General features: G+C 53.8%; 9 protein-coding genes across 9 annotated transcripts; 6 read left to right on the top strand and 3 right to left on the bottom strand.

Annotated features, from left to right (window-relative positions):
- Nucleotides 1-18: 18 nt before the first annotated feature.
- J4E87_001669 (uncharacterized protein) lies at nucleotides 19-297 on the bottom strand (the record flags this gene model as incomplete). Its single annotated transcript, XM_049373310.1, has 1 exon — nucleotides 19-297. One exon carries the CDS (start codon nucleotides 295-297, stop codon nucleotides 19-21), a length of 279 nt encoding a protein of 92 aa, XP_049236680.1.
- A 1,572-nt stretch (nucleotides 298-1,869) lies between these two features.
- On the top strand, nucleotides 1,870-2,470 carry J4E87_001668 (uncharacterized protein; the record flags this gene model as incomplete). The annotated part of the gene is made up of 2 exons (XM_049373309.1): nucleotides 1,870-1,876; nucleotides 1,932-2,470. The coding sequence occupies 2 exons, from the start codon at nucleotides 1,870-1,872 to the stop codon at nucleotides 2,468-2,470; spliced, it is 546 nt and encodes a 181-aa protein (XP_049236679.1).
- Nucleotides 2,471-3,551: 1,081 nt separating this feature from the next.
- On the top strand, nucleotides 3,552-4,166 carry J4E87_001667 (uncharacterized protein; the record flags this gene model as incomplete). The annotated part of the gene is made up of 1 exon (XM_049373308.1): nucleotides 3,552-4,166. One exon carries the CDS (start codon nucleotides 3,552-3,554, stop codon nucleotides 4,164-4,166), a length of 615 nt encoding a protein of 204 aa, XP_049236678.1.
- Nucleotides 4,167-4,278: 112 nt separating this feature from the next.
- J4E87_001666 (uncharacterized protein) lies at nucleotides 4,279-6,271 on the bottom strand (the record flags this gene model as incomplete). The annotated part of the gene is made up of 6 exons (XM_049373307.1): nucleotides 4,279-4,445; nucleotides 4,499-4,562; nucleotides 4,629-5,078; nucleotides 5,505-5,865; nucleotides 6,011-6,048; nucleotides 6,266-6,271. The coding sequence occupies 6 exons, from the start codon at nucleotides 6,269-6,271 to the stop codon at nucleotides 4,279-4,281; spliced, it is 1,086 nt and encodes a 361-aa protein (XP_049236677.1).
- A 432-nt stretch (nucleotides 6,272-6,703) lies between these two features.
- On the bottom strand, nucleotides 6,704-7,414 carry J4E87_001665 (uncharacterized protein; the record flags this gene model as incomplete). The annotated part of the gene is made up of 2 exons (XM_049373306.1): nucleotides 6,704-6,836; nucleotides 6,888-7,414. 2 exons carry the CDS (start codon nucleotides 7,412-7,414, stop codon nucleotides 6,704-6,706), a joined length of 660 nt encoding a protein of 219 aa, XP_049236676.1.
- A 1,973-nt stretch (nucleotides 7,415-9,387) lies between these two features.
- On the top strand, nucleotides 9,388-15,659 carry J4E87_001664 (uncharacterized protein; the record flags this gene model as incomplete). Its single annotated transcript, XM_049373305.1, has 2 exons — nucleotides 9,388-14,965; nucleotides 15,013-15,659. The coding sequence occupies 2 exons, from the start codon at nucleotides 9,388-9,390 to the stop codon at nucleotides 15,657-15,659; spliced, it is 6,225 nt and encodes a 2,074-aa protein (XP_049236675.1).
- Nucleotides 15,660-16,126: 467 nt separating this feature from the next.
- J4E87_001663 (uncharacterized protein) lies at nucleotides 16,127-20,033 on the top strand (the record flags this gene model as incomplete). The annotated part of the gene is made up of 2 exons (XM_049373304.1): nucleotides 16,127-16,189; nucleotides 16,239-20,033. 2 exons carry the CDS (start codon nucleotides 16,127-16,129, stop codon nucleotides 20,031-20,033), a joined length of 3,858 nt encoding a protein of 1,285 aa, XP_049236674.1.
- A 929-nt stretch (nucleotides 20,034-20,962) lies between these two features.
- Nucleotides 20,963-22,105, top strand: J4E87_001662 (uncharacterized protein; the record flags this gene model as incomplete). Its single annotated transcript, XM_049373303.1, has 1 exon — nucleotides 20,963-22,105. One exon carries the CDS (start codon nucleotides 20,963-20,965, stop codon nucleotides 22,103-22,105), a length of 1,143 nt encoding a protein of 380 aa, XP_049236673.1.
- Nucleotides 22,106-22,977: 872 nt separating this feature from the next.
- Nucleotides 22,978-24,237, top strand: J4E87_001661 (uncharacterized protein; the record flags this gene model as incomplete). Its single annotated transcript, XM_049373302.1, has 2 exons — nucleotides 22,978-23,795; nucleotides 23,862-24,237. 2 exons carry the CDS (start codon nucleotides 22,978-22,980, stop codon nucleotides 24,235-24,237), a joined length of 1,194 nt encoding a protein of 397 aa, XP_049236672.1.
- Between the last annotated feature and the right edge of the window lie 41 nt (nucleotides 24,238-24,278).

Below are 24,278 nucleotides of genomic sequence, written 5' to 3'. Positions count from 1 at the left end.
ATTTCCATCTCTTCACGTTTATTCGTACGCCCCCATAGCCTCGCCCGCCCTCTGCTCAATATAGTACCCCGGATCCGGTCTTCTCGCAGCGCGCATTTGGTCCTTCGTCATTGGGTTCTTGACCTCTTTGACATCGACCAACTCCTTTATCCTCATGATCTGACCAGCGACAGATTGTGTAACGGGGTGGTAGACTGTCGTCATGCGTTTGCGGAGACCGAGCGCTTTGAGTACTCCCTGCGTCTTCTCGGGCATACCGATGCCGGAGCGCATGAGTGTTATCCGGAAATAAGACATGGTGGGTATGTGATGTAGAGAGTTGGTGGCTTCGACGCGAGGTCTCGGTGCGTTTGCGAGTGGCTTTGGATGGGTTTGGCGTGGCGTTTGGCGTGGGCCCTGCGGCGACACGGAGTCAGATTAACTACCTAGACGTCAGATTGAAGTGTTCATGTCTTGAGCAGCTTCACATACCGTTTGTAAGGCGATGTAACGTTGATGCCCGCCTGCGCGCCTGCGATTGTCACCACCAACTTTTCGGACTTCTGGAGACCTCGGAATGCGACGCTTGTCCCGAAATAGCTTAGGCCCACGCGGGGCGGATGCCGAACCACTTGTGGGACCTTCACTTCTGTCTTCGCACCCATCTTCCATCATGAATGTCAATCGCGTTATGGTCAGCTCGATTCCACCGGCGCCGTCTGGAGAAGGAGCGGTGAGAACCTATCGACAGGTGTCGTCACTACGCCACGCAGGTCGCCTTCCTCCCGCGCCCCTGGATGCGGTACTGTGATATTCCATCCCCGATGTGCATTCGGTACTCGGGAGGGACTGCACGTCCCTTTCTACAATACGGTGCATACGGCAAATAGGATGTAATGCCTGACGCTCCACTAGATGCGTCTGCCCGTTTGGCTGTACGACCCCAATATCGGATTTCAAGGAAACGACACATCGGTCCGATGCCTTGACGCTTCCAGCGGCACAGAAAGCCATGTCTCAAAAATTCTATCTTTCGTCCAGTCTTTTCCTGGCAGATTTTTGGAAAGATGACGTCTCCATGTCGAATCTAGTATTCTTGTCAAACACCAAACCCGTTATGTCTGCAGTTATGTGTTTTCTAAGGCACCTCCCGTCAATAGCCCGTCCCTTAATATCCGCTACCACGAGGGTCTCAAACCATCATTCATGGCGGTGTTCTCCGCATCGGAGCATACTAAAGGTCCAAACGTGCCTCGCTAAGAGGACCTTCGCGTCGATACGCCTGATGCACAATCCGCATTATGCGGTCATGCAAGATACCGCGATCTGCATACCAAACGGATAGCGATGAAGAAAGGGCATTCGAAGCAATGACACCGACGATACGTTCCACATGCACCTGGCCTTGCCCCCGTCACCAAACGAAAAAGGTAGCAACGGTACGGTACCTCAGGACTGAATGTATTGTGACCGTCCCCACAACCCGGTTGGGCCTGCCGACGGCACCGAGCGTGGGATCTCGTTGTCTCTTTGTTGACTCTCGGGTAGTCAACACTCGAACAGACGAAACGATGTACATGCCCGTCGGCGGAAGGAAAGTCAACATGACCAACGAACTCCTGATTCAAATGCATTTGTACCGTTTGAATGGCCTCGTTGACCGGTCTCTTGGGACTGTACGTTAGACTGACATATGGAGGCATAAAAGACTTCTCTTGAACGCAACAGCTTCCACCATACAGTTCCGAATTTCAGAGTCGTCTGTCACTTACTTTCAGTAGACCTCAAAGACACTACAAGCGGGTTTGACGTGGACAGTATATCCAGTCGGCAACATCTCATATTCGCTACAACTTGCTGCTTTGAAGACACATCAATTACAACTCCATCATGACAGGTAAACCTCCGAACCCTCGCACACACCCCGAATAGATATACTGATATACAAATAGCACTTTACACTCTTACACAACCCCATCCGATCCATGCATCACCGACACCACCCCCCGCCCCAACCGCCATACCGACACTGGTCTACCGCGTTCATCGCACTAGCTCACAGACCCGCTACGCCTTCTCCACCGGCTTCAGTTCCAAGAACCAAACCACCATCGTCAACTACACATCCGCACTATCCCGTTTCGGTCTCGCCCACCTGAACCAACAAACCAACATCTCTTCCCCCTTCATCAGCGTGTACGACAACCTAGCCCATGCAGAAGCCGTCGCCAAGCACTTCGGAGAGCGCTATGGCGAGGACACCTGGGTTGTTACCGTAGATCCCGCGCACTTTGCTAGAGGTCCAGTGTTTCGCGCTGCGGACCTGCTGAAGGATGCCGCCGGTAGCAAAGAGGTAGCAGCGGAGTGGTTGCATTATGGTGAGTATCTGGTCATGTATCGCATCCCGCCGCAGGCGATACGAGATGAGACGCCTGTCTGTAGGGGCACGGCTCAGCGGAGGGCAGTGGGCGTGATCGGTGGTGGAAAGTAAAGTCTGCTGATGGCCATGGTAATATTGATGTGATCAGAGGAGTCGGGCGTATATCGGTCGCTGGGTAGGCTTAGCGGAAATACTGTATAATCTCTAAATCTCTTTCCTTACTGTTGGAATATTTCCCTCTGCTAGTTGGTATTCGCTAGGTAGTCCATCTCTTGATTCTGAATCCCATTCCTTCGCAATCTCGCTATAGCTTCCAAACCGTCGAAGGCCTGATTGAGGCACCAGTCCATCCCGAGCCAGATTGCCTTAGCAGCTAGCCATAGAGGGAAGTACTGCAGACCATGATTGGGCTCTTGTCTGGGCGGTACTTCCAGCATTGTGCTCTTGCAAACAGCAGTAAGGGTGCTTTTTCGCAGCGACGCATGTGACCTTTTTTCGCGTGGTCGGCGCACTTTCGGGACGAAATCAATCCGGGTCCTTGAGCGAGGTAGTTGCGAAGGCATCTTGAGAGAAGAAAATGCGGTGCATTTATTGTCGTATTTGTTTGCGAATCTTCTTCATCCGTCTTGAAGTGCCCAGGTGGTGCTATGATCTGGCAAAGGTCGTAGTGTGCGAAAGAAAAAAGAGACAAGGACCTTGCATTCGCAACATGAAATCGCCCACGCGCACGAGTCCAAATTTTCATTGGGTATGAGTTGCATTGAAGCGTCGTTGATAGGGTCCATATGGTGGCTGGGAAGTTCGCGAAGTTTGGTACCCATGGATTGGCGCAACCTTGTCAACCAATACTTGGCCAAGGAATTGATTCATAGAATATCTGAGTACCTTTGCTATGAATATATCTAAAAACCTAAATTACCTTCAAACCTCGCCCGCGCACTTCAAATATATACCTGCCTATGCAGGAGAGTCGCAAGGCAGCACTGTCTGTGCGCAGACCCACCCGCAGATGGCTGCCTAGGTATTCAGGCCTCAACTCTTGTAATGTGAACGCTATAAACACGTCAAACCCCGTGTGGTTACATAAATCTTCAATCAAGCGGTTATATCTCGAAACGATTGCATTCGCATCTCATTACAATCTCTCCATCCGTATTTCTCCGAATTTAAAACATCTTCCTTTCCTTCCCCAATGACTACCACCGTCAAAGAATGGATAAAGAATCTCTGCGTCTATGAAGACGATGAATTTGTCCGCCACAGGAACTGGGGCTTTACTATCTACCGTACGGGATACGGACCTTCATCTGATCAGCAATGGCAGCGACTTCTCCAAAAGATCCAAACCGATGCGCGCGAAGGGGCTCTAGAAGCGACTGGAACCGAAGAAGACGAATCTGGCTTCCAACAAGTGTGGGCGCTCTTCCGCCTCGATGCGCGGTCAGACCCTGCGCTGGCTGGTCTCGATGTGGATCAACTTCGCGAGCTGTACAATAAAGGCGAGGGCGAACAACCAATGAATACGGACTACGACCTACACCGAATATTCCTTTTTGCCGATGACGAAGCTCTATCAGACCCCACCGCTTCCATCATCAAGGCTGTGGACGCCGACTACCGTCCAGAAGACCATGTCTCGCGAAACCCGCGAGTTGGTTCGCAACGTTACTTTGGCTGGATGCCAATGAAGGCTGCCAGCGTGGCAGAATTCTGGAATCGATTACAGTTTTCCGACATGAGTATGATCGCCCCTCCAACGATCGGGGGAAGTCACTTGGTGATTTGGGATGGAGACAGCTGGAAATGAAGCGTGTAGGACCTAGAGACAGTTCAATCGAATACAGCTTGTAGGCGCAGCTTGCTGATCAAACCCAAGCTTTCTGAGTCCATCGTGGCCGTGTCATTATCGTCGCCTCAGACTAATGCGCCTCTTGGCGTTTCTCAGCTGCTCTGATCTCTTCCATTACCCTGTCGTGCAGTGCTTCGGATGTCATCCAAAAGTTGTCATCGGTTATGAACCATTTACACATATAAGCGCCCCCGTGGCCCATGGCAGCCAGAGTCGCCACTAAGTAGTCCAGCTCATCTACAACAAAGCTATCAGAGTGTGCCGAGCTTACGGGTACATGAAGCACTTACGTTTATTGTCTATCTCGCACTTGACAATATAGTGAAAGTCGACACCGTGTGCGTTGAAGTATTCCTGAAGGCTGTGGAGCGAAAAGGGGAATGTGAACTGCACACCGTCATGAACGTAATGAACGCTCACCTTTTTGAGCTTGCGGGGGAAGTTTATATCGTCTTGAACAAGTTCCCGTAGCTCCGCGGTGTAGTCGACATTGGCGTTCATAGCGGATCTATCATACTTTAGTCTTAACTCAACTAAATTTGGCGGCAGTAGATCACGGAGCGATCGGGCAGGTTCTGGCGTCTCCGGTAGTTCATCGTAATGGATTCCTCGTTGTTTGCCCACAACGGCAGTGTAGTGCAGTTCCAGTTCTTCTAATTCTTCCATTTCAGATAAAAAATAGTTTCGCGGCCATTCGTCCGTCCAGGTAAGTGCACCATTTTCGTCGGTCCGAAGTTCGAGCTTTTCGAGGGTTTCGCTATGTGATCTTGCAGCTTCGAGAAGTGTGGAATGCCAATCCACTACGTTGTCATCGGGTTTATCGGGTCGATCACATCGGAAGCTTGACACAGTCGCACATGATTGTAACAACTGTGTTATGTGATCTAATGGCGGTTCGGACGGCGAGACTATGGAGATGTTTTGCACCTTAGACGACCTTGGAAGTATATCCCAAGACCCATGATCGATGCCAATTGTTGGGACACCGTATGATATGTCGTGAAGCTCCAAGGTCCTGAGCGATGGCAGATGTAATACGGGAGCTATCTTAGCCATTGGTATTCCTGTCATGTCGAGTGACAGAAAACAGAGTTTCGCGAACCCAATTGATGTATCGGCTGGTGCAGTTACATACTGCTGGGCTGCGTGAAGCAAGGGAGTAAGCCAGAGATACCGATGAGGCGTATGTGCATCGTCTTCAGGTACTGAATGGAATCCATGCCTACGCAGATCCCACAATGGAGTAGTAGAGCAGTAACCACGACTACTATAACGGTGATGCAATCTGGAAAGGACTTGGAGAGCGGTGCGAGCCTCCAAGACAAGAAGCGCCAGCTCTACTTCTTCCGGATGAAGAGCAACGGCCTCGACCAAAGTGCTTTCGTAAGGAAGGGATAATGTTCGGATATGTGCAGTCATCTCTGCCTTGCTCATGCTCAGATGATTGCCACTTGCAAAACTCCTGTCGCAGGATCCGCCGATCAACAGCTCGCGGACGTATGACGCTATTTCAGGATGGTCGTGTAATGTGCGGAGGAAGCCGCTTAAGTTTTCGGGATTGGAGATCTCGCAGCTCTCATAGAGGAATCGCATACCGAAGAGATACAGGTACTTGCAGGTCCTAGCAAGAGCGGCAAAGGTAGACCTTGCTGAGGCTCTATCACAAGTTGATCGCGCAGATCCATCCCACGGGAAAACGCGCTATATGAGTGAGAACGGAAGTCAGTATATGCAACACATCTGCTTGCACGAAAAAGCTTATCGTTTGAACGTACTTATAAAAGACCCGGAGCATAACTTACCTCGCATATTTCCAGGATGAGCTCATCTGGAAGAGGAGCTAGTGGATTGACGATAGTATCTTTCGACACTATATGCGCAGCCGGACGGCGCAGAGCCTGAAAATCAGTCAGCGAGTGCGACGCAATGGGCAATCGATGGTAGAACTTGGTCGCTCTCAGCCTGTATGGTTTTGCTCATCGGCGGCGTTCCGGCTGCCTTCGCGACGCATCCAAGGCAAGTGCGCACGCGATGGAATGTCGAAATCTCGTACTTACCTCCATGATGTTCTGGTCCGGCAGGTTTGCCGCGTCAGAAGTTGTGGTGAGTGTCTCTTGTTCGGCGTCGAACACGACAGCATGGCTGCCTAAAGTGCCCCACCCCAGATGCGGTGTGACTGCCGCCGGAAAGAGGACCGAAAGGAGGACCGAAAAGAGGATGGTAAAGGGCTGGGATGAGCAACTCGATCAACAAACCAAACACGAAAATGCAAACCGGTTTCGCGAATGTCGGACGACAAATTTAAGGTTGCAGATCTCGTATTCAACGTGTTAAATCGACGACGCTGCTGTTATTATGAAATCGGGTCGTCTTCTCCAGATATGAAAGCTGGATACGTGAGTCTGCGTTTACATCTGAACCCGTTTTCGTAGTTTCGAAAGGCCATTGAACTGTATTTCGCGCATTACACTTCGTATGTATCTATAAAGTGCCACTCAAGAATGGCAGCCATCCTCGGCTAGACCTGCAGAACCCCGTGTGTACCGCCCAAATACCAGCTCGCCGAGAAGTACGCTTCCCGTGACAGCGAATAGGAAACCGATGTTGTAAGTCATAACAGCAAGCATTCTACTGCGTCGTTAGTATCTCAGCTCTCAAAGGTTTCGTTCACGAACGTACAATACGTAGCCGATCAATGCGCGACTAAACTCCAAAGCAGCGCTTATGCCATCTTTCTTCGCGCTCCAGGGTGCTTGTGCCACCCAGAAAGTCTTACGTGATGCCGTAGAGCCCCGTGTAATACCAGTCTCCTCCGCTGCAGTTGGTTGTGGTACGACTGGGCTCAAAGGCTCAATCTCTTGCCTGTCCTTATCATCCAGTTCGAGAGGCTGTTGTCGCAGCGCACGGCTCCATTGCCGTGCATGGCCACGAACACTGTGGTTGACCAGCTTCTCCGTGTTGGGCATGAACTGTGATGTGCTCTCGGCCTGCTGTTGCATCCTCCATTTTCTCTCCAGTTGGCTCTTGAAAGCACTCAGGAATCGATTGAAGATGCCCAATGAAAAGAGGAAGAAGATCGTTAGCACATAGGTCGCCGTTGTCGTCGTCGTCCATTCAGTGAACCAAAGCGTGACGCGGGTGCTACTCGAAAAGGTCGATGCCATCCCCGACATGTCCATTGCTGACATTGATGCCCCGGGACGCATGGATGCCATGAGGTGTGCGTGAGCATCAGCGGAGGTGGCCGAAGGCATATCCATGTTCATGTCTGTGTCCGTGTCGATCGATATAACTCGTGGCAGAACAGCTTGTATGAACGTTTCAGAAGGAAAGAAGGGTGGAAAACGTGGGAGACTACTCTTGTAGCGGAAATGAAGATGTCAGCCGTCAGCTGTCAGACCATACAAGATCGTGTTTTCTGGGTCTGAACCATCATTAAGAGAGTTGAGAAGCACGTCGGCCAAGATCGCCAGGCACCGTGATGCGCAGATGTGGTGCCGCCAGATGAGCAAGTTTGAGTCCATAGGCGCGCGCCGGCCCGCAACGCGGAGCGGATGGCATGCACGTAGAGCTAGATCCGACGTTGTCGCGACTGTACTTAGGGAGCTCGATTGCGCTGATTTGTTGGACCTTCTTGTCCTTCCAGTGTCCAGTCTCGAAGCCGATGAACAGTTGAACCTCTGGCGTGTTCACGACATGGGGTCAGTACATTCTGTCAGTAAGTGCTGTCAAACATTTTCCTGACGGAAAAGCAAATCGCGTATTTCTTGATCTTCATACTTACGACCATGTCCTACACTATACGTCTGTCTCTTTCGCGGCCCAAGATCCCAAAGTGGGTACGTAGACTGCAGAGGAGAACTCGGGACTGTTCCGACCAGACTACTGCAGTACAGACGTGTACAGAGCAGATCTGTATTTCCTCAGTACGTTGACAAGCTCTAATGTAGATCAGAGCGTCTAGAGCCCGACTTTAGTAAGAAGTTTTCCCAGGGCCCAGGGCCCAGGTTCCGAAGCCTGTAGCCCCACTGATACTCCTTTACGACACACGTGTGAAGTGGGAGGGCACTCGCCGTCCTCGGGCACCATACTGTGATCCACTTCCTCTGAGTGGACCATTAACTCGGTGTTTCGATGGTCGTTCAACGGTGTTAAGGTCGGTGGGATGCGTTCACGGTCGTGTGATGGACGCTGTGGCCGCAATGTACCCTAACGGCAAGTGCCTGGCTTAGTGCACCGCCATACAGCCAAATGATGGCACGCCACATCGCGCGCGTGTTTGCGGCGTGTGCAGCCCCATCGGAGGTGGCTCCACCGTCGCGGTTTCACCTCGTGGCTCTGTGCGCGGAGATCGCGTGCTGACTATTCTGGAAGGCTGGAAGACTGACGACTGCAGAACACAGATTCGCAGTTCGTGTCATGTAGGAGAAGTATCCAGCGAGCTCGGACCGTTGCCTGGTCTGAAATGAACGTTGGCCGGGTGTGGAGTTAAAAGCAAGACGCACGTGCTTTGGAAGGTTGTTGGCCCAAAATGAAGCCAAGACAGGCGGGAGATGTGCATCAAAGGTTATTCACCAATTAAACACCGGCTGTAGCGTCCCCTGCCTTTCCCTTCTGGCAACGTGGTTCGAAAACGGCGAGATTCCAAGATTGAGATGTCCTGTTGCAGATGGACACGGCGACGGAATCTTGGGCCGATGCATGTGAGATGCGCGTATATTGGGCGCTATGACATGGAACGCGTCGAGTGATGATGATACCAACACTCGAGGCCAGGGCCATGCTGGTGATGATACGAAGCCTGTGCCCCGAGCGCCCTGCATGCACGGCTGCTACCGAACGGTGCAGCGAAGGTTATCAACATTGCGCAGTCGAAACTTTTGTTTGCTGTACATAATTTCTTCTTGCACGCGACCGTCTGCCCTAGACTACTACAGCCACATTGTAATCACCCTCGCCCTGCTTCAACGTCGGACGTGCCCCGCTTACCATAATAAGGTTTTGGACATATCCCCAGATTTCCTTCGGTAATCTCATCAGGGGCACCTTGAGCAGCGCGCCCTCCAACACCCGTATCTGAAACTCTCTGGAAGAGCTCCCCCGAAACACATCCTACCGTCGACTGCTCGTGATGCTCTGTCGCCGACTCCCCCCAATATAGCCCGACACGTCTGGTGCCATGCCGAGCTGGAGACCGCTCCCGCGCATCGCGTTCGCAATATGCATATACCCCTTCCAGCCCTCGTCGCCCGCCGACCTGCCCCTCGAGATCGGTGACGAGCTGTACATCATTGAGCAGGGCGGCCAGGATGCATCATGGTATCGAGGATATCTGGTTGCGCCGCCCTCGCTGCTGGCTGGCCTGACGAGCGTGAAGGGCCAGACACTCGAGGCACGCGTCTTCTCTGGCATATTCCCGCGATCGTGCGTCGAGGTGCGTGAAGTCCTGGGCGAGAGCAAAGACACGGCGAACCAGGACGCTGGACACGACTCGGGTCGTGGCAGCCACTACGCGCATCCGACCAACGGCATCGTCACGCCCACCGAAAGCACACGTGCGACCTCTCCCTCTGCCAAAGGCTCTGGCCCGAATGCGCGACGAGCCTCCAAGACGGATGCCGTCTCTGCACTGCCCTCGTCCCTGGCCCGCCCACTCTCACGCCACAGGTCTGCCCGAAAGCGCGCGGGCAGCACCCACTCGCAGTGGACCTCGCGCGAAGAGCATCTGCAGCAATTGATGCTCCCGCTCTCGCCCATATCCGACCCGACCGCTCCACGACCGCCCGCGCCAGTACCGATGCTGAAGATTGGCGACGAGACACCCACCTCCGCCCAGGAGCCATTGGTCGACGAGATCGCCTCCTGCCTTCGCGAATGGCACTCCACAAAGGTGCACGAGCTGCTACTGGCACGCAAGTATGGCTCGTTGGACAAGATGTCACGGCTAGTGAACCGCCTGGACACGGCGCGCCGCCAGCTGTTGCACAAGGTTCTCACGGCCAAGGAGCTGGAAAAGGTACGCGAGGCGACCGTCTGGGACCTTGTGGCAGGCAATAAGATGCTCTGCGGAGACGTCATCGTACGGAGTCCCTCGCAGCGCGGCCGCATCCTGACGGGCGACGACTCGGCCATCGAAGTCACAAAACTGCAGTCGATGATGAGCCTACTGGACAGCCGACCAACAGCCCATGTCGACGAGCACAACCTAAACCATTTGTTCGTCAGTCTGAAACATGTGACGGGAGACGTCGTCAATGGCGCGGCTCAAATCAGCATGTACCTGTGCCTGAAGACGCCGGGATCAGCGCCACAACCACTCTCCGAGGCGTATTCATTCGACTTGACTGGGCGAGATGGATCAGCCGTGTCCCTGAGCAATGACAAACTGCGCGCACTGCTTGTGGATCTCAGCTTGACCGACATTGGTGAGGGCGCAGGATCCGGCACTACTCTGTATCTTGTCTTCAGGCTGATGACAAACGAGCCACTTCGCTCGCCGGCTGCAGCCGAGAAGGCAGGCACGGGCAAGGACACACCGCCAGGCAAGGGGTCGGTGCAGCCTTCCCAGCAGGGCAGCATCAAGGGAGGAAGGCGCAGCGTCATGTTCGGCTCCAAGCGGAAGGAGTCAACAAACTCGCGACACACCGAATCACGAAACACAGATTCTTCGGATGAACGCCATCGCCCGAGCCTCGAACAGTCCCGATCACAGACACAGACATCCGATGCGAGACCAGGCTCTTCCGCGACTGCAAGCACGCGAGCCCGCGCTTTGTCAAGAGACCAGAAGACGCTGAAGAGATCCATCGCAGTCGGTGTGGTGTCTGTCAATCAGATACTGCAAGCCCGGTCAGAGGCCGATCAGACCGTCAGGATGTACAGCACAGCAACACCTGGAGAAGATATCTTGGATAGTGATGGCGGCTGGGACAGCGTATTGCCAGAAATATACCCAAGCGCCACCGGCAAATACAAGCTGAACGCGCCTATCAGTCGACTTACCATACACATGAAAGCCTTCGTCCATGCAGACGCCGAGGGCCTCATCGCCAAGATCCCCACGATGCTGCACAACATTAGGCAGTGTCGCAAGATTGGTTTCTCGGGGGCTCCGACAAAGCCACGCAGCGACATCTACCTCACGCTCGTCGAGCCTTTCCTCCCAAAGAACGCCTTTCTGGCCCACCCAAAGACTGGCACTGTCCCGCTAATCCAAACCTCTCAAATGACCAACCTCCAGCTTACCATAGAGGTCCGTAAGAGCTCTGGGGAGCGCATTGAGGGGTGCATATACCCGTCAACTAACAGTGCAGGCCATACCGCATGGCGCACTACAGCAGCCCAGCGAGGCGAGGGATGGAACGCGACAGTCCGGCTTGCTATCGACCCCCAGGATGTTCCCGGATCACACTTGGTTATGAGCATTGCCGATGCCCCCGGATTTCCATTTGCGCTTTGCTGGATGCCCCTCTGGAACCAGGATGCCTTCGCCCGCGATGGCGACCATGCTTTGACGCTGTACAGATACGACGAATACACCTCAGGCATGATCGCTGGAAAGGGAGCATACCTTGGCCTACCTTGGAGTGCGAAGAAGAAGGATGACCATGTCATGGGTCCAATGGCATCTGTCCACGTCAAGACGTTCCTTTGTAGTACCCGATACTCCCAAGATCCGACCATACTCGGTCTCATCAAATGGCAGGAACAGCCGCCAGGAGAGCTTGTAGGATTGTTGCGCCGTTTCAACTTCGTTCCGGAGATTGAGATCGTCAAGCTCTTGAGCGAAGTGTTCGACGCCCTGTTCGCTATACAAAGCCATTATGCCGGAAGCGATGAGTACGAGGATCTCGTCTTCAATGCTGTTGTCATTGTACTGGGCATAGTGCACGACAGACGGTTCAACCTTGAGCCATTGGTGGATCAGTATGCGCGGACCAAATCATTCCACTCTCTCGTTACATCATGTCTCATGCAAAGTCTGGGCCGACTGCTCGCCAAGCCTACAGATTCCGAGAGCTCTCGACGGCTGCGCGCAACTTTCAAGGTCGGCAACCTCATCATGAAATTCCTGGTCAATGCGCGAGAAAAGCAGAAGGTTAAGGAAGAGAGTATTGGCATCAAAGACCGGACTCAGTTCAGCAAGGAGATGAGGGTACTCTTCACCTCATTAGAGGCTCTCATGGGAAACCCCTCGCCCGTCCTCATCGGTACCAAGACTCTCCTTGTACAGAACTTGCATTCCTGGCTTCCGGAGCTCGAGGGGTGCATGCCAGCGACTGAGGTCTTCAAGCTGACGGCTGGCTTCCTGGATTCTTGCTCAAATGTGCAGGGAAAGCTCATCCTGTACAAGCTTCTCCTGATCCACCATCTCTCCGGTCTCCAAATATTCAAATCTCCAGAAGTACGTCGCATGCTTCTGACAAGCACTGTCCAGTGGTTAGCCCCGTACTGGGGTCGAGTGGAGACCGTCACCGATCAATGGAAGGACCAAGTTCGTCTCTGCTGTTCTGTCGTTGCGTCGCAAGTCGAAGAGCTAGGAAAAGAAGCTTGTGAATACATGCCAAAGCTTGTGGACTCATATCGCGCCATTCAGGCAACCCCCCGACCAGCCAAGAAGACACTCTCGCTTCTCTTCCCAACAAGCTATCCATTCCAGTCGCGGGCTGCGACTGCTGAAACTCCATTCGATGAAGCACTGGCAGAGATATCGGCAGTACTTGCGGCAATGTCTAGTCTTCCCACACTTTTGCACCCGGAATTACCCAAGGAAGAAACAGCAGAATTTCTGTTCTCGGTACTGCAAGTCTACATCTCCATTCTGGATTGCGAAGCCTACCCTAGCTCGTGGTTCAGTGTGCACATCTATCACCACAAGGCTACCATGCGCGCATTGGAAAAATTGTTCAATATCCTCCACGACTCTTTCCTCCCTCTTCCCGACGAGGCAGACAGCTTCAACACAGAGCTGTGGCGAGCGTTCTTTGACGCGTTACTGAAACTTGTCGGTAGCGACGCTCTTGCATTGGAGACCTTCCCGGAGCAGAAGCGACGCGCAGTGTGGAAAATTGCTGGCGATGTCCGCGAACATGGCGCAGATCTGCTACAACGCAGTTGGGAAGCGATTGGCTGGGAGGCTAGTGCAGAGGACAAGGGCCAGTACGGGCTGGAGAAGATGGGCGGCTTCCAGGTGCAATATGTGCCAGGCCTCGTCGCACCCATTGTTGAACTCTGCCTCAGCGTGCATGAGGGTCTCCGCAGTGTAGCCATCGAGGTTCTACAAACGATGATCATCAGCGAGTGGACGCTGAGCGAAGACCTCGCTCTCATACAAGCGGAGATGATCGACTGCCTGGACAACCTGTTCAAGACCAAACATCTGACTGAGGCGGTTCTGCAAAAGCACTTTATCCAGGAGCTAGTAGAACTGTTCGAGCCTCTTGCCCAAGATCCGGAAGAACCGTTACTCGCCGCTTTGAAGGACCTTATCTCGACCATCGATGAACTCCTGGACCTCCTGGTTGCTGTGCATAGCACGGACGCGGCTGGCGAAGTCTTCCATATTATGGACACTCTCCATCTTATGGAGTTCCTGAAAGACATGCAAAAGGAAGACATCTACATCCGCTATGTGCATCAATTAGTGCAACTGCAAGTGGATGCAGGAAACTACACCGAGGCAGGTCTTGCGCTCAGACTGCACGCCGAGCTTTACGAATGGGACCCGAACTCGACCACAGATCCGCTCACCGACCCCAGCATGCCGCCACAGCCTGCGTTCGAGCGGAAAGAACAGCTCTACTTCCAGATGATCGATCACTACGAGACTGGACAGTCATGGAACAATGCGTTGGCCGCCTACACGGAGCTTGCAGCGCAATACGAGCACAATGTATTCGACTTTGCCAAGTTGGCCAGGACACAGCATGCTATGGCGAAAATCCACGAGAACATTGCAAAGGGCGAGCGCTCCAACCCGCGTTACTTCCGCGTGGTATACAAGGGCTTGGGCTTCCCACCAGGGCTTCGGGACAAGCAATTCATCTTCGAGGGTTCTGCTAACGACCGGTTGGCATCTTTCACGGACCGAATGCAACAGCAACACCCTTCAGCACAAATCGTGAACCCCGGTGACGGGCAAGACCTGGAGGGGCAGTACCTGCAGATCTACCCTGTAAGCCCACAGAAGGACCTGACTCATCCGATCTATCAACGAGCCAAGGTCTCCCAGTCAGTCAAGGACTACTACCTGCTGTCTCGCCCATCGCACTTCACATCAGCCTCTCGCCGGTCACCATCCACTGTCAACGCCAGGGACGCCGGCGCGGAGAAGACTCTTTACACAACAGCGGAGAACTTCCCTACAATCCTGCGGAGGAGCGAGATTGTAGCGGTTGGTACAGTAATGCTCACACCCCTACAAATGGCCATTGAGCGAACATCACGCAAGACCGGGGAGCTGCTTGCTATTGAGAAACGAATTACCGATGGTGACGACACGACATTCAACACACTGACGCAAGAACTCATGTACGCCGTGGACACGAACTCGAAAGATTGCGTTGCAAACTACCATGACTTGCTTCCACCCGCGGATGCACAAGATGATGAGGAAGACGAGGATGAGAAGCAACAGCCTAACCCGCTTGAGAACGGACTGCGGGTTGCCCTGATTGACTACGCTCTGGTCATCCGTCGCTGCCTGTCGTTGTACGTGAGGCCTGCTCAGCAAGCCACGAAGTCAGACCTCACACAGCGTATGTACTGTCTTCACCACACTTTGATTGATAACTAACTATGTCAGGATTTGAATCCGCCTTCTTCCGCGAACTATCCACGCTACTGCCACCGAACATGGCCCCCACGTTACGTTCGCCCACTGGGTCATGGCTTGCAGCGGCCACCTCTCGCTCCCAGGTCGCCAGCCCAACGCCAGACCAAAGTCAGGTCAACGGTGACAGGGGTGCCTCGCCGGTACTCAACGGTCGGGCTTCACGACAAGACAAGAAGCGACTGAGTCTAGCCTTCTTGACAAAGGAGTTCCTCATGGGTGAACCCGAGAAGGAGAAGGAGAAAGAGAAGGAAGCAAAGGCTGACAAGCCATCGGTGGATGATGACACTTCGACGACAGTGTCATCACGAAGTCGCAGCAAGGAGACGCATACCAGGAACCGTCTGAGTTTGAGCTTCCTCAACCATACCCCAAGCTCGCCACAACCAGAGGCGTTACCGAGCTTCCCCAGCCAGTCTACGCCAAATCGAAGCGAAGGCAGTCTTCAGCGACAGCCCAGCCTAAAGCGACCAGAGACGATCAAGAGTCAGAAGAGCGACAAGTCGCTGTCGTCACGGACCGACAGCGTAAAGAAGAGGCTCAGCTTCATGAACATCTCGAAGAAGAGCAGCAAGAGCAGTGTGCGGGGACGCGTGGATGATACCCTGGTGGAGGAGTAGAGCTTTATTTTCTTTGTTTAATCACTTTTGCACATGACGCTTGTCTTGTATTCGCGGCAGCCTGCGCGTTGTCTAATGCTTTGGATTCAATAGAGTTGGGACTATAGGGGGCCTACCGGCGATTTGAAGGGTTCGATGGGCACATTCGTACGGGGATACCTGCGAGGCACGCATATTTTGTACAAGGAGGGGCGATGTTTTTGTTATACCCTAGTTGTCTTCGTGTGCGGATTAGCGCATGATACCTTGCGAAAAGCCAGCGATTGCAATATACAGTTGAATCGACACGATGTCTCTGACGTGGGTGCTGGGTGCAGTGAGTGAAGGCGGTGGAGCCGGTGGGGTCTGGGGGCCGTGCGGGCTATCGATAGCGTGCGGCAAGATCCCTGCCATGTCAAAAAGTTTCGAGGCCGAAAATGTGAAATGTCGCAGCGCAGCGCAGTCAACTAGAAACAACAACGCCCGTCATGTCGCTCGAGGAGAGACTGACCAAGATCCGGGACAGCCCGAAGCTGCAGGGCCAGCAGCACGTATGTCGCGCTTTCCCTTTCCTGCGCCGTTGTAGCCTAACCATTCCAGACGCATGTGCTGCTCTCGGCCATTGAAGACACGCTCCGCCAGCAGAAGTCAGAGTTCACCCCGACGGCCTACTTTGCCGCGCTGTTGTCGCTGCTGGGCCGCCAGATTACCGAGCAGGGCATCGCCAACAAGGACACGGCGACGGCCACCATCTACCTCCTCGACCTCGTCACCCCCAACGTCCCCGCCCCGCTGCTGCGAAGCAAGTTCACCGACATCCTCACCAACCTCGCCCCCGCCCTCACAGCCCAGGACGCCGATGCGCCGCTGATCCGGTCTTCGATAGGATGTCTCGAGTCGTTGCTGGTCGTGCAGGATGCGCGCGCCTGGGAGCTGCCGCAGACGACCATCAGCCCGCGCAGAGCGGTCGCGGGTCTGCTGCAGATCTCCGTCGACCACAGGCCGAAAGTGCGGAAGAGGGCGCAAGAAGCATTGAAGAAGGTGCTGGCGAACCCGCCGCCGAGCCCTGCGCTGGACCACCCGGCAGCCGACATGTGCGCTGAGACAGCCCAGAAGATGCTCAAGGACATCGCAGCAGAGGCAGCCGCCAAGGCGCGGAAACACAAGGGAAAGAAGGACGTGGACAACAAGGACCCCGATCTGATCCACGCGCTACAGCTCATCAAGACGATTGCGACTTCGTCTGGTGGCTGGCCGAGCAGCAAGATCGACGTGCTGTGCGAGCTGTTGCTGAACATCTCCAAGTCGACCAACGAGTTTTTGACCATGGCCGCTTTCGAGATTTTCGAGGTCATCTTCGCCGGCATGGCCGACGAACTGGCTTCTGCTAAGCTTCCCAGACTACTCGAGGTCATCTCCGAACTACAGCCCTCCAAGAACGACTCGCAGCTACTTCCCCCGTGGATAGCAGTCATCTCGCGCGGATACGAAGTCTCGGCGCAAATTGAACCAGAGGAAACATTCATGAAGCTACCCGACCTATTCACCATGATCGCCGAGTTCCTCACATCCTCGTCGCACAACATCCGCATTTCCGCTTCCGAATGCCTCATCTCCTTCCTCGTAAACCTCGTCCCCGACAGCGTCGTCCTCGAGCCCTCCGTATACGACGAGAAGACACTTGAGAAGGTGGCCAAGATTGCGCAAGATCTGTTGAGCGTCAAATACCAGGCGGCATGGATGGAGGTCTTCAGCGTGCTATCTGCCATGTTTGAGACTCTCAGGTGGCGCTCAGACCCCATTCTGAAGCCTGTGTTGAAGGTGGTTGGAGATCTGAGGGGTAACGACAGCTTTGCAGGCAAGAAGGAGGCGGATTCAGTCATCTCAAGAGCCATTAGCGCAATGGGCCCTGATGTTGTATTGGACATTCTTCCTTTGAACCTACCGCGTCCACCCCCAGGCCAAACCGGAAGAGTTTGGATGCTGCCGCTTCTCCGCGATTCAGTTCACAACACCAAGCTGGCCCATTTCAGAACCGAGATGGTGCCGTTGAGCGAGGAGTTGTACCAGAAGGTTATTGATCACGGCGAGAAAGAGAAGACAATGGAGATCAAAGTGTTCGAGACAGTTGTACAGCAGATTTGGTCGATTCTTCCCGGATACTGCGACCTGCCTTTGGACCTAGTTGAGGCTTTCGACCAGAGCTTCTGCGAAATGCTGGCAAACTTGCTCTACGGTCAGGCTGATCTACGAACGGATGTCTGCCGGGCTCTTCAGAACTTGGTTGATAGTAACAAGGCGATCGTGGAGTTGGAGTCTGACGATGATCTGCTCGCGCAAGCCCGGATATCCAAGGCCGATGCAAAGAAGAACCTTGAGCATCTAGCCGGTTTCGCCAGCAACATGCTCGCAGTCTTGTTCAACGTCTACAGCCAGACTCTGCCACAGTATCGCGGCACTATCCTCCGGACCATCAACGCTTACCTGAGCATCATACCCGAGCGCGAGCTCATGGAGACCTTTGAGCGAGTTGCATCTAACCTTGAGGCTTCTTTGCCCGAGCCTGGCTCGCAGACGCAGGCTGCTAAGCAGAAGCAGGAGACGGGCCCCAACAAGATGCCGCCAATGAGCCACACCCTGATGGATCTCATAATCACGATCGCCCTGTACCTCCCACGCGATAGTTACCGCTCACTGTTCCGCATGGCCGAAATCATGATCAACAGAGAGAACGAGCCCCAGCTGCAGAAGAAGGCATACAAGCTCATTCCTCGTCTTGCGGAGTCCGAGATGGGCAAGGAAGCTTTGAAGGAGCGCAACGGTGAATTGCAACAATTGTTGCTAGGAAGCGCGGAGAAGGCTTCCGCTCCTGCGCGACGCGACAGACTCAACGCGCTGTACCAAGTTATCGAATCCCTCCCTCAGAGCGATCTGCATTTCATCCCCGCCATTCTCTCCGAGGTAGTCATCTCTGCCAAAGAGACAAACGAGAAGGCGCGAGAGGCAGCCTACAATCTGCTTGTCGCTATGGGTGAGAAGATGGCCGAAGGAGGTCAGGTTGTGCAAGCCAAGGTACCCAACATGCCCGCCGATGCGCCAACTGTTGAGGCCTCGCTTGAAGAGTACTTCACCATGGTGTCGGCCGGTCTAGCTGCTACTACACCGCACATGATCTCTGCGTCTATCACCGCCGTCACTCGCATCCTCTACCAGTTCCACGCTCAGATCTCTAAGGAGTCCATTACCCACCTCTGCGACCTCATGGACATCTTCCTTCAAAACCCCAACCGCGAGATCGTACGCAGTGTTCTCGGCTTCGTCAAGGTCGAGGTTATCACGCTACCAGAATCGCTTGTACGACCACGTCTCAACACCTTGCTGAAGAGCCTTATGGTCTGGAGTCACGAACACAAGGCGCACTTCAAAGCCAAGGTCAAGCATATCGTCGAAAGAATGGTCCGGAAGTTTGGCGTAGAAGAAGTCGAGCGTGCCACACCTGTCGAAGACCGCAAACTCATCACCAACATCCGTAAGACACGCGAACAGCGCAAGAAGAAGAAGCAACAAGCTACAGAGGATGGTGAAGAGGTCACCGAAAAGCGAAAGGGCAAGTTTGAGAGCGAGTACGACCAGGCTGTTTACGGCAGTGAAAGCGAAGAGAGCGACGGCGACTCTGAGGACGAATTCGTCAAGAGTCAGAGCAAGCAACAGCGGGGAGGCGCAAAGGGCGGCAACACATACATCATCGAAGACGAGGATGAGCCGCTTGATCTCCTCTCTAAGAACGCTCTTGGTAACATCTCCTCAACGAAACCCCTGCGCCAACGCAAACAGCCACAGAAGATGAACGCCCGCACAAACGAGGACGGCAAGCTCATCATCGCCGACTCGGACGAGGAAGCCCCGGCAAAGGGCAAGAAGTCCAAGAAGCACGAAGTACCCGACGAAGACGTCCTCATGGACATCGACGACCAAAACACATCTCTCGAAGCCGGCATCAACGCCTACGTAGACGCCATCCGCGGCCGCGACACCGCCCAGCAAGGTCAGAAAGGCCGTCTCAAGTTCAGCAACAAGCGCACACACGAAGACGACGAAATGGACATGGATGACGACGGCGGCGAAGCTGATTGGCAAGAAGTGCGAAAGGCGAAATCCGGCTCTGGAATGGGTAGGGGTGGTGTGAAGAGCAGCGGCGCTGGCCAAAAGAGTCAGCGGCGTGGCCTAGGACAGGAACGCACAAGGGGCGGCAATGTCAGCGGTGGAGAAGGCAGGGGAGGCAAGGGAAGAGTCGAAAAGATGAGGAGTCCACGTGGTAGAGGCGGTGCTCGTGGTGGTGGTGGGTTTAGAGGGAGGGGCAACGGGCCCAGTGGGAAGTGGAGTGGGCCGAAGTAGGTGGGATGAGCAGATGCATTTACGGTAGTAGTATGGTAAAAAGGGAGAGGCGTTGAGGTGTCGTCACGTTGTTTTATGTAGTCTTGATATCCAAATGAATGTAGATATCCATTTCGCTGCTTCATCTCTTTTGGGAAACGACATGAACGTGTCCGGCACATCTTGCGGACGCACACAGACTCGGTCATCGGTGACATCGGAGTGCGAAACCATCGTCTTGCCGACATGTATGGAGCAGATCAAACGATGGCCCAACGACACCGAATGTAGCCCGTGTAAAGCATCGTGGATTGTTGTGCATGGAGTCGGCGGATCTTGTTGTGTTGCCGACTCGCAATAAAGTTGGGGACACGACAGGGTATATCATCGGCACACTCTCTCCACTTGCCGAACCTCCAGACGCTACCGCGGCGTCAGCCCTATCATTGTGGTGAAGGCTAGCTACATTTGTCTCATTCCATCTCTTTTGAACACAAGCGCTTTGCCTCACTACTAAGCGTGGATTAAACATTGTGGAGAAGCGTTTTATGACTTTGCTGTGGTTGGTGTGTGTCTTGCGTTGTGTTCCCTTTCAGTGTGATCAGTCATCAGATACTGGGATGTGCGTAGTATGCTTGCCGTATACACACCGCTGTCCGGGGTCTCGGTGGGAGGTATAGCGATGTCTGGGGAACTATCGGCAGATGTTGTTGTGGAGAGAGTATGTATGGTGGATCACACGATGGTGTTAGCTATGCTGTGATGGGGTGTACAGATGGGTATGTATGAAGGAGAGATCTACGTGTGGGTAAATGTTTACCTGGTGGCTGTATAAAAGCTGACCTACTGGCTTCTACTGGATATCCCTTGACATACTGCGGACCGGCCTACTGTTGTGCTTCATACACAGCTCTCGTCAAAGCACAACCCTCTCAACGTCAATATCCAACATGGCGACGACAGGCGCCCCAACCCTCTCCCGCAACGACTCTATCATGCCACCTCCCTCTCCTCCCCTCAAACCAGCAACCCAACAAACCAAGCTCCCCCGCGTCTCCCTCCCTGCCGGAGCACCAACACCCTACCTCCTCCCATCTCACACAGGCGAACACCTAACCATCCCTGGCACAAAAGCCGTCTTCCGCATCCTCTGCTCCGCCGCCGAGACTAACAACACTATGAGCGTCTTCGGCCAAGACGGCGTCCTATCCGACCCCCCAGGCTTCCACTACCACAACCACGCCCACGACGTCTTCATGTGCACAAAAGGACGGTTGAAGATATGGGCTGGAGATAAATGCCGCATACTCTACCCGGGAGATTTTGCTTACGTACCACCTGGTGTCGTGCACCAGCCGCAGTTACTGGATCAAGGGCCTAACGAATCGATGGGCCTTGTGACACCGGGGGATTGGGTTGATTTCTTCCGGTTCGTGGGAGAAGACTACGGCGGTGTGCTATGTGACGAGTTTGACGATAGGAATACGGGCGCTGTGTTTGGACCTAAGATACGCGAAATCAAAGAACGGTTTGATGTGGTTTTCCAACCGCAGTTCCAGGGCGCAGAGGTGGCGAATTTTGAAGAGGGGGAATGCGTATTACCAGAGGGTCAGGAAGCGTATTTCCTCAAAGCGAACACTGGCCCGTGTTTCCTACTCGAGGGCGTGCTGTCAAGGCCTTTCATCACCACGAAGCAAAGCAAAGGGCCGTCGGGCAACTTTGCCATCACAAGTATCGAGTCTGGGAGCGAGTTGAAGAATTCGGTGTTGAGTAAGGGATTCATGTTTGACAAAGTACATCAGGTGTACTATGTACTCGATGGGGCGCTTTCGCTCACGGTGGACGGCGAGGCAGGGCATTTGGTTCGGGCGGGCGAGACGGCTTTCATACCAGCTGGGACGGAGGTGGCGGTGGAGTTTGTGGATTGCTATGTGAGGTTCTGGTCGTATGCTAGTGGAGATGGGCTGGAGACGTTGATTGCAGAAGCTGGGGGCGCGTTCGAGGGGAAGGTGGTTCCGGATCAGACGAGGAGTGTGGATGTGGAGAAGGTGCGGGAAGTCGCGAAGAAGCTGAGAGTGAAGATTAGTGTATAGCTTTTCTCATAGTTTTGCCTTATGTTTGACCCAGAAGTCTACGTTCCCTTGATATCTCGTCGAGCTTCGTTCTCACGACTATTGTAGACTGCAGGGCACCTGTGCAGTCGTTTGTGTACGCGGTGGGAGCGACGCGGAAGGCGCGAACTTGGAGAGCGATCGGCGTGCCGAGGCCCACCACGCGCCCTGCGTCATCGATCGTGGGTGACGCGCCCGCGTTCTTCTCAACTGGAAGGAACCAAGCGTTGCGCACCACAGCCGGGCCAACACCCTACCAAAAGCAACTGCAAGTATGCCGACGCATATACTCAAGAGATACGGAGTGTTGGGGCAAGAACTGCGACCCACTCTTGGGCAGGAACGAGCGTTTGAGAGTCTCACCGCCCGAGCCGTGTTGTCATCGAGCGTCAACGAAGATGACTTTCTCTGATCATCCTCGCTCTTTCGCATAACACACGTCAACATTCTTCTCCCGGGCCACGATGCCTTCGCGGTCGCAATGGGTTGCCTTGACAGCAACCATCGTGGCCGTAGTATCGATCGCGCAGAGCATGTATCCGAATTTGGTTCTCTCTGCGCTCGGCCTAACCACATGCCCTTCATCATGCCGATCAAACATCGAAGTATCTCGATCCAAATATCTTGGCGATGGCTGCGCCGATAAGCCTTACAGTTCGAGCTGGGATAGTTGGTTTCATCCTCAGCGAAGCGATGGCGTGGAGATCGACCACGGCCTCGGTGCAGGAGCTGTAACAAAAGCTTGGAATATCTTGTACCATCTCGGTGGAAATGGGCCATGGGTGGAAAAGATCATCGATGTCGTTGACGGAGGTGTTGCTCCGCCGGAGGGATGCGAGGTGGTCCAGGTCCACATGATGTCTAGGCATGCTGAGCGCTATCCTACCAAGAAAGCGGGTAGGAAGCAGAAAGCAGTCGTTCAGCGCATGAAAGACAGTAACAAGAATTTTGAGGGCGATTTGGCATTCTTCAATAATTGGGAGCTCTTCTGGTCTTCAGACGATACCCAGCTGGAGCAATTGACAACTACTGGGCCTTTCGCGGGTATACTTTCCTCTTTCACCACCGGCATTCGTCTGCGTACACGTTACCAGCATCTTCTGGAGCAAGCTGATTTCACCCCTTCCAGCAAGCCTACCACATTCTGGGCTAGCGACTCCAATCGTGTTATCGAGACAGCTAAGCACTTCGCCGCAGGCTTCTTCGGCATCGACTATAACACTAGCAATACAGCTACCCTTCAGGTCATATCCGAACATTCTTCGATTGGTGCAGATACTCTAACACCCGGACGAACATGTCTGGCCAACAAGAAAGACAAAGCAGAAGGCCAACAGAAGGGCTATCGTCTGATGCACGAGTACCGGGCCACATATATGCCTGCCATCCGCGAACGATTACTCAACCAGACAGGCATGAGCTTTGACGACCACGAGATCTACGCTATGCAGGAGATGTGTGGTTTCGAGACGACAGTACGCGGTCGCAGCGACTGGTGTGATGTCTTCACTCGAGACGAGTTCCTCAGCTTTGAATATGCGCGAGACATTCTGCATTATTATCGCGCAGGCCCAGGTCAAAGGTATGCCACCAGTATGGGATGGCTGTGGTTGAATGCTACAACGAACCTGCTACTCGAGGGCCCAAGCGCTGGTCCATTATTCTTCAGCTTGTGAGTCTTTCTTCGAACTATGGAGGCTACAAACCATGGGGACTAGCAATTCTGACTCAACACAAGTGTCCATGACGGTGACATAGCGCCACTCATGACTGCGCTCGATGTCATCAATGACCGTGAACACCTTCCCATAACTCACATCGCCCATGATCGCAAATGGCGGAAGTCTCAGGTGTCGCCGATGGGAGGCCGTATCATTTTCGAACTACTATCCTGCAAGACCAAACTCGAATCACCACCTGAGAAGTTCGTCAGACTCAATATCAACGACGGCATTACCGCTATACCGGGGTGCGAAAGTGGTCCTGGAAAGAGTTGTCCACTGGCAGATTTCGCCGAGAGAACCAAAAAGAAGGGAGAGGAAGCTGGGAACTTCAACGAGTTGTGTGGGCTGGGCGATGATGCTGCGGAATTCATTACTTTCTTGCATCAATGACAGGTAGAACGTAGTGCGATGTAGCATCGATGGTGCTATAC

This window comes from Alternaria ethzedia (genome assembly GCF_023757985.1).
Source record: "Alternaria ethzedia strain BMP 0044 chromosome Unknown scaffold_3, whole genome shotgun sequence".
Taxonomy (NCBI): Eukaryota; Fungi; Ascomycota; class Dothideomycetes; order Pleosporales; family Pleosporaceae; genus Alternaria; species Alternaria ethzedia.
Note: the sequence above shows the minus strand (reverse complement) of the source record. Positions and strands in the feature narration are given on the sequence as shown.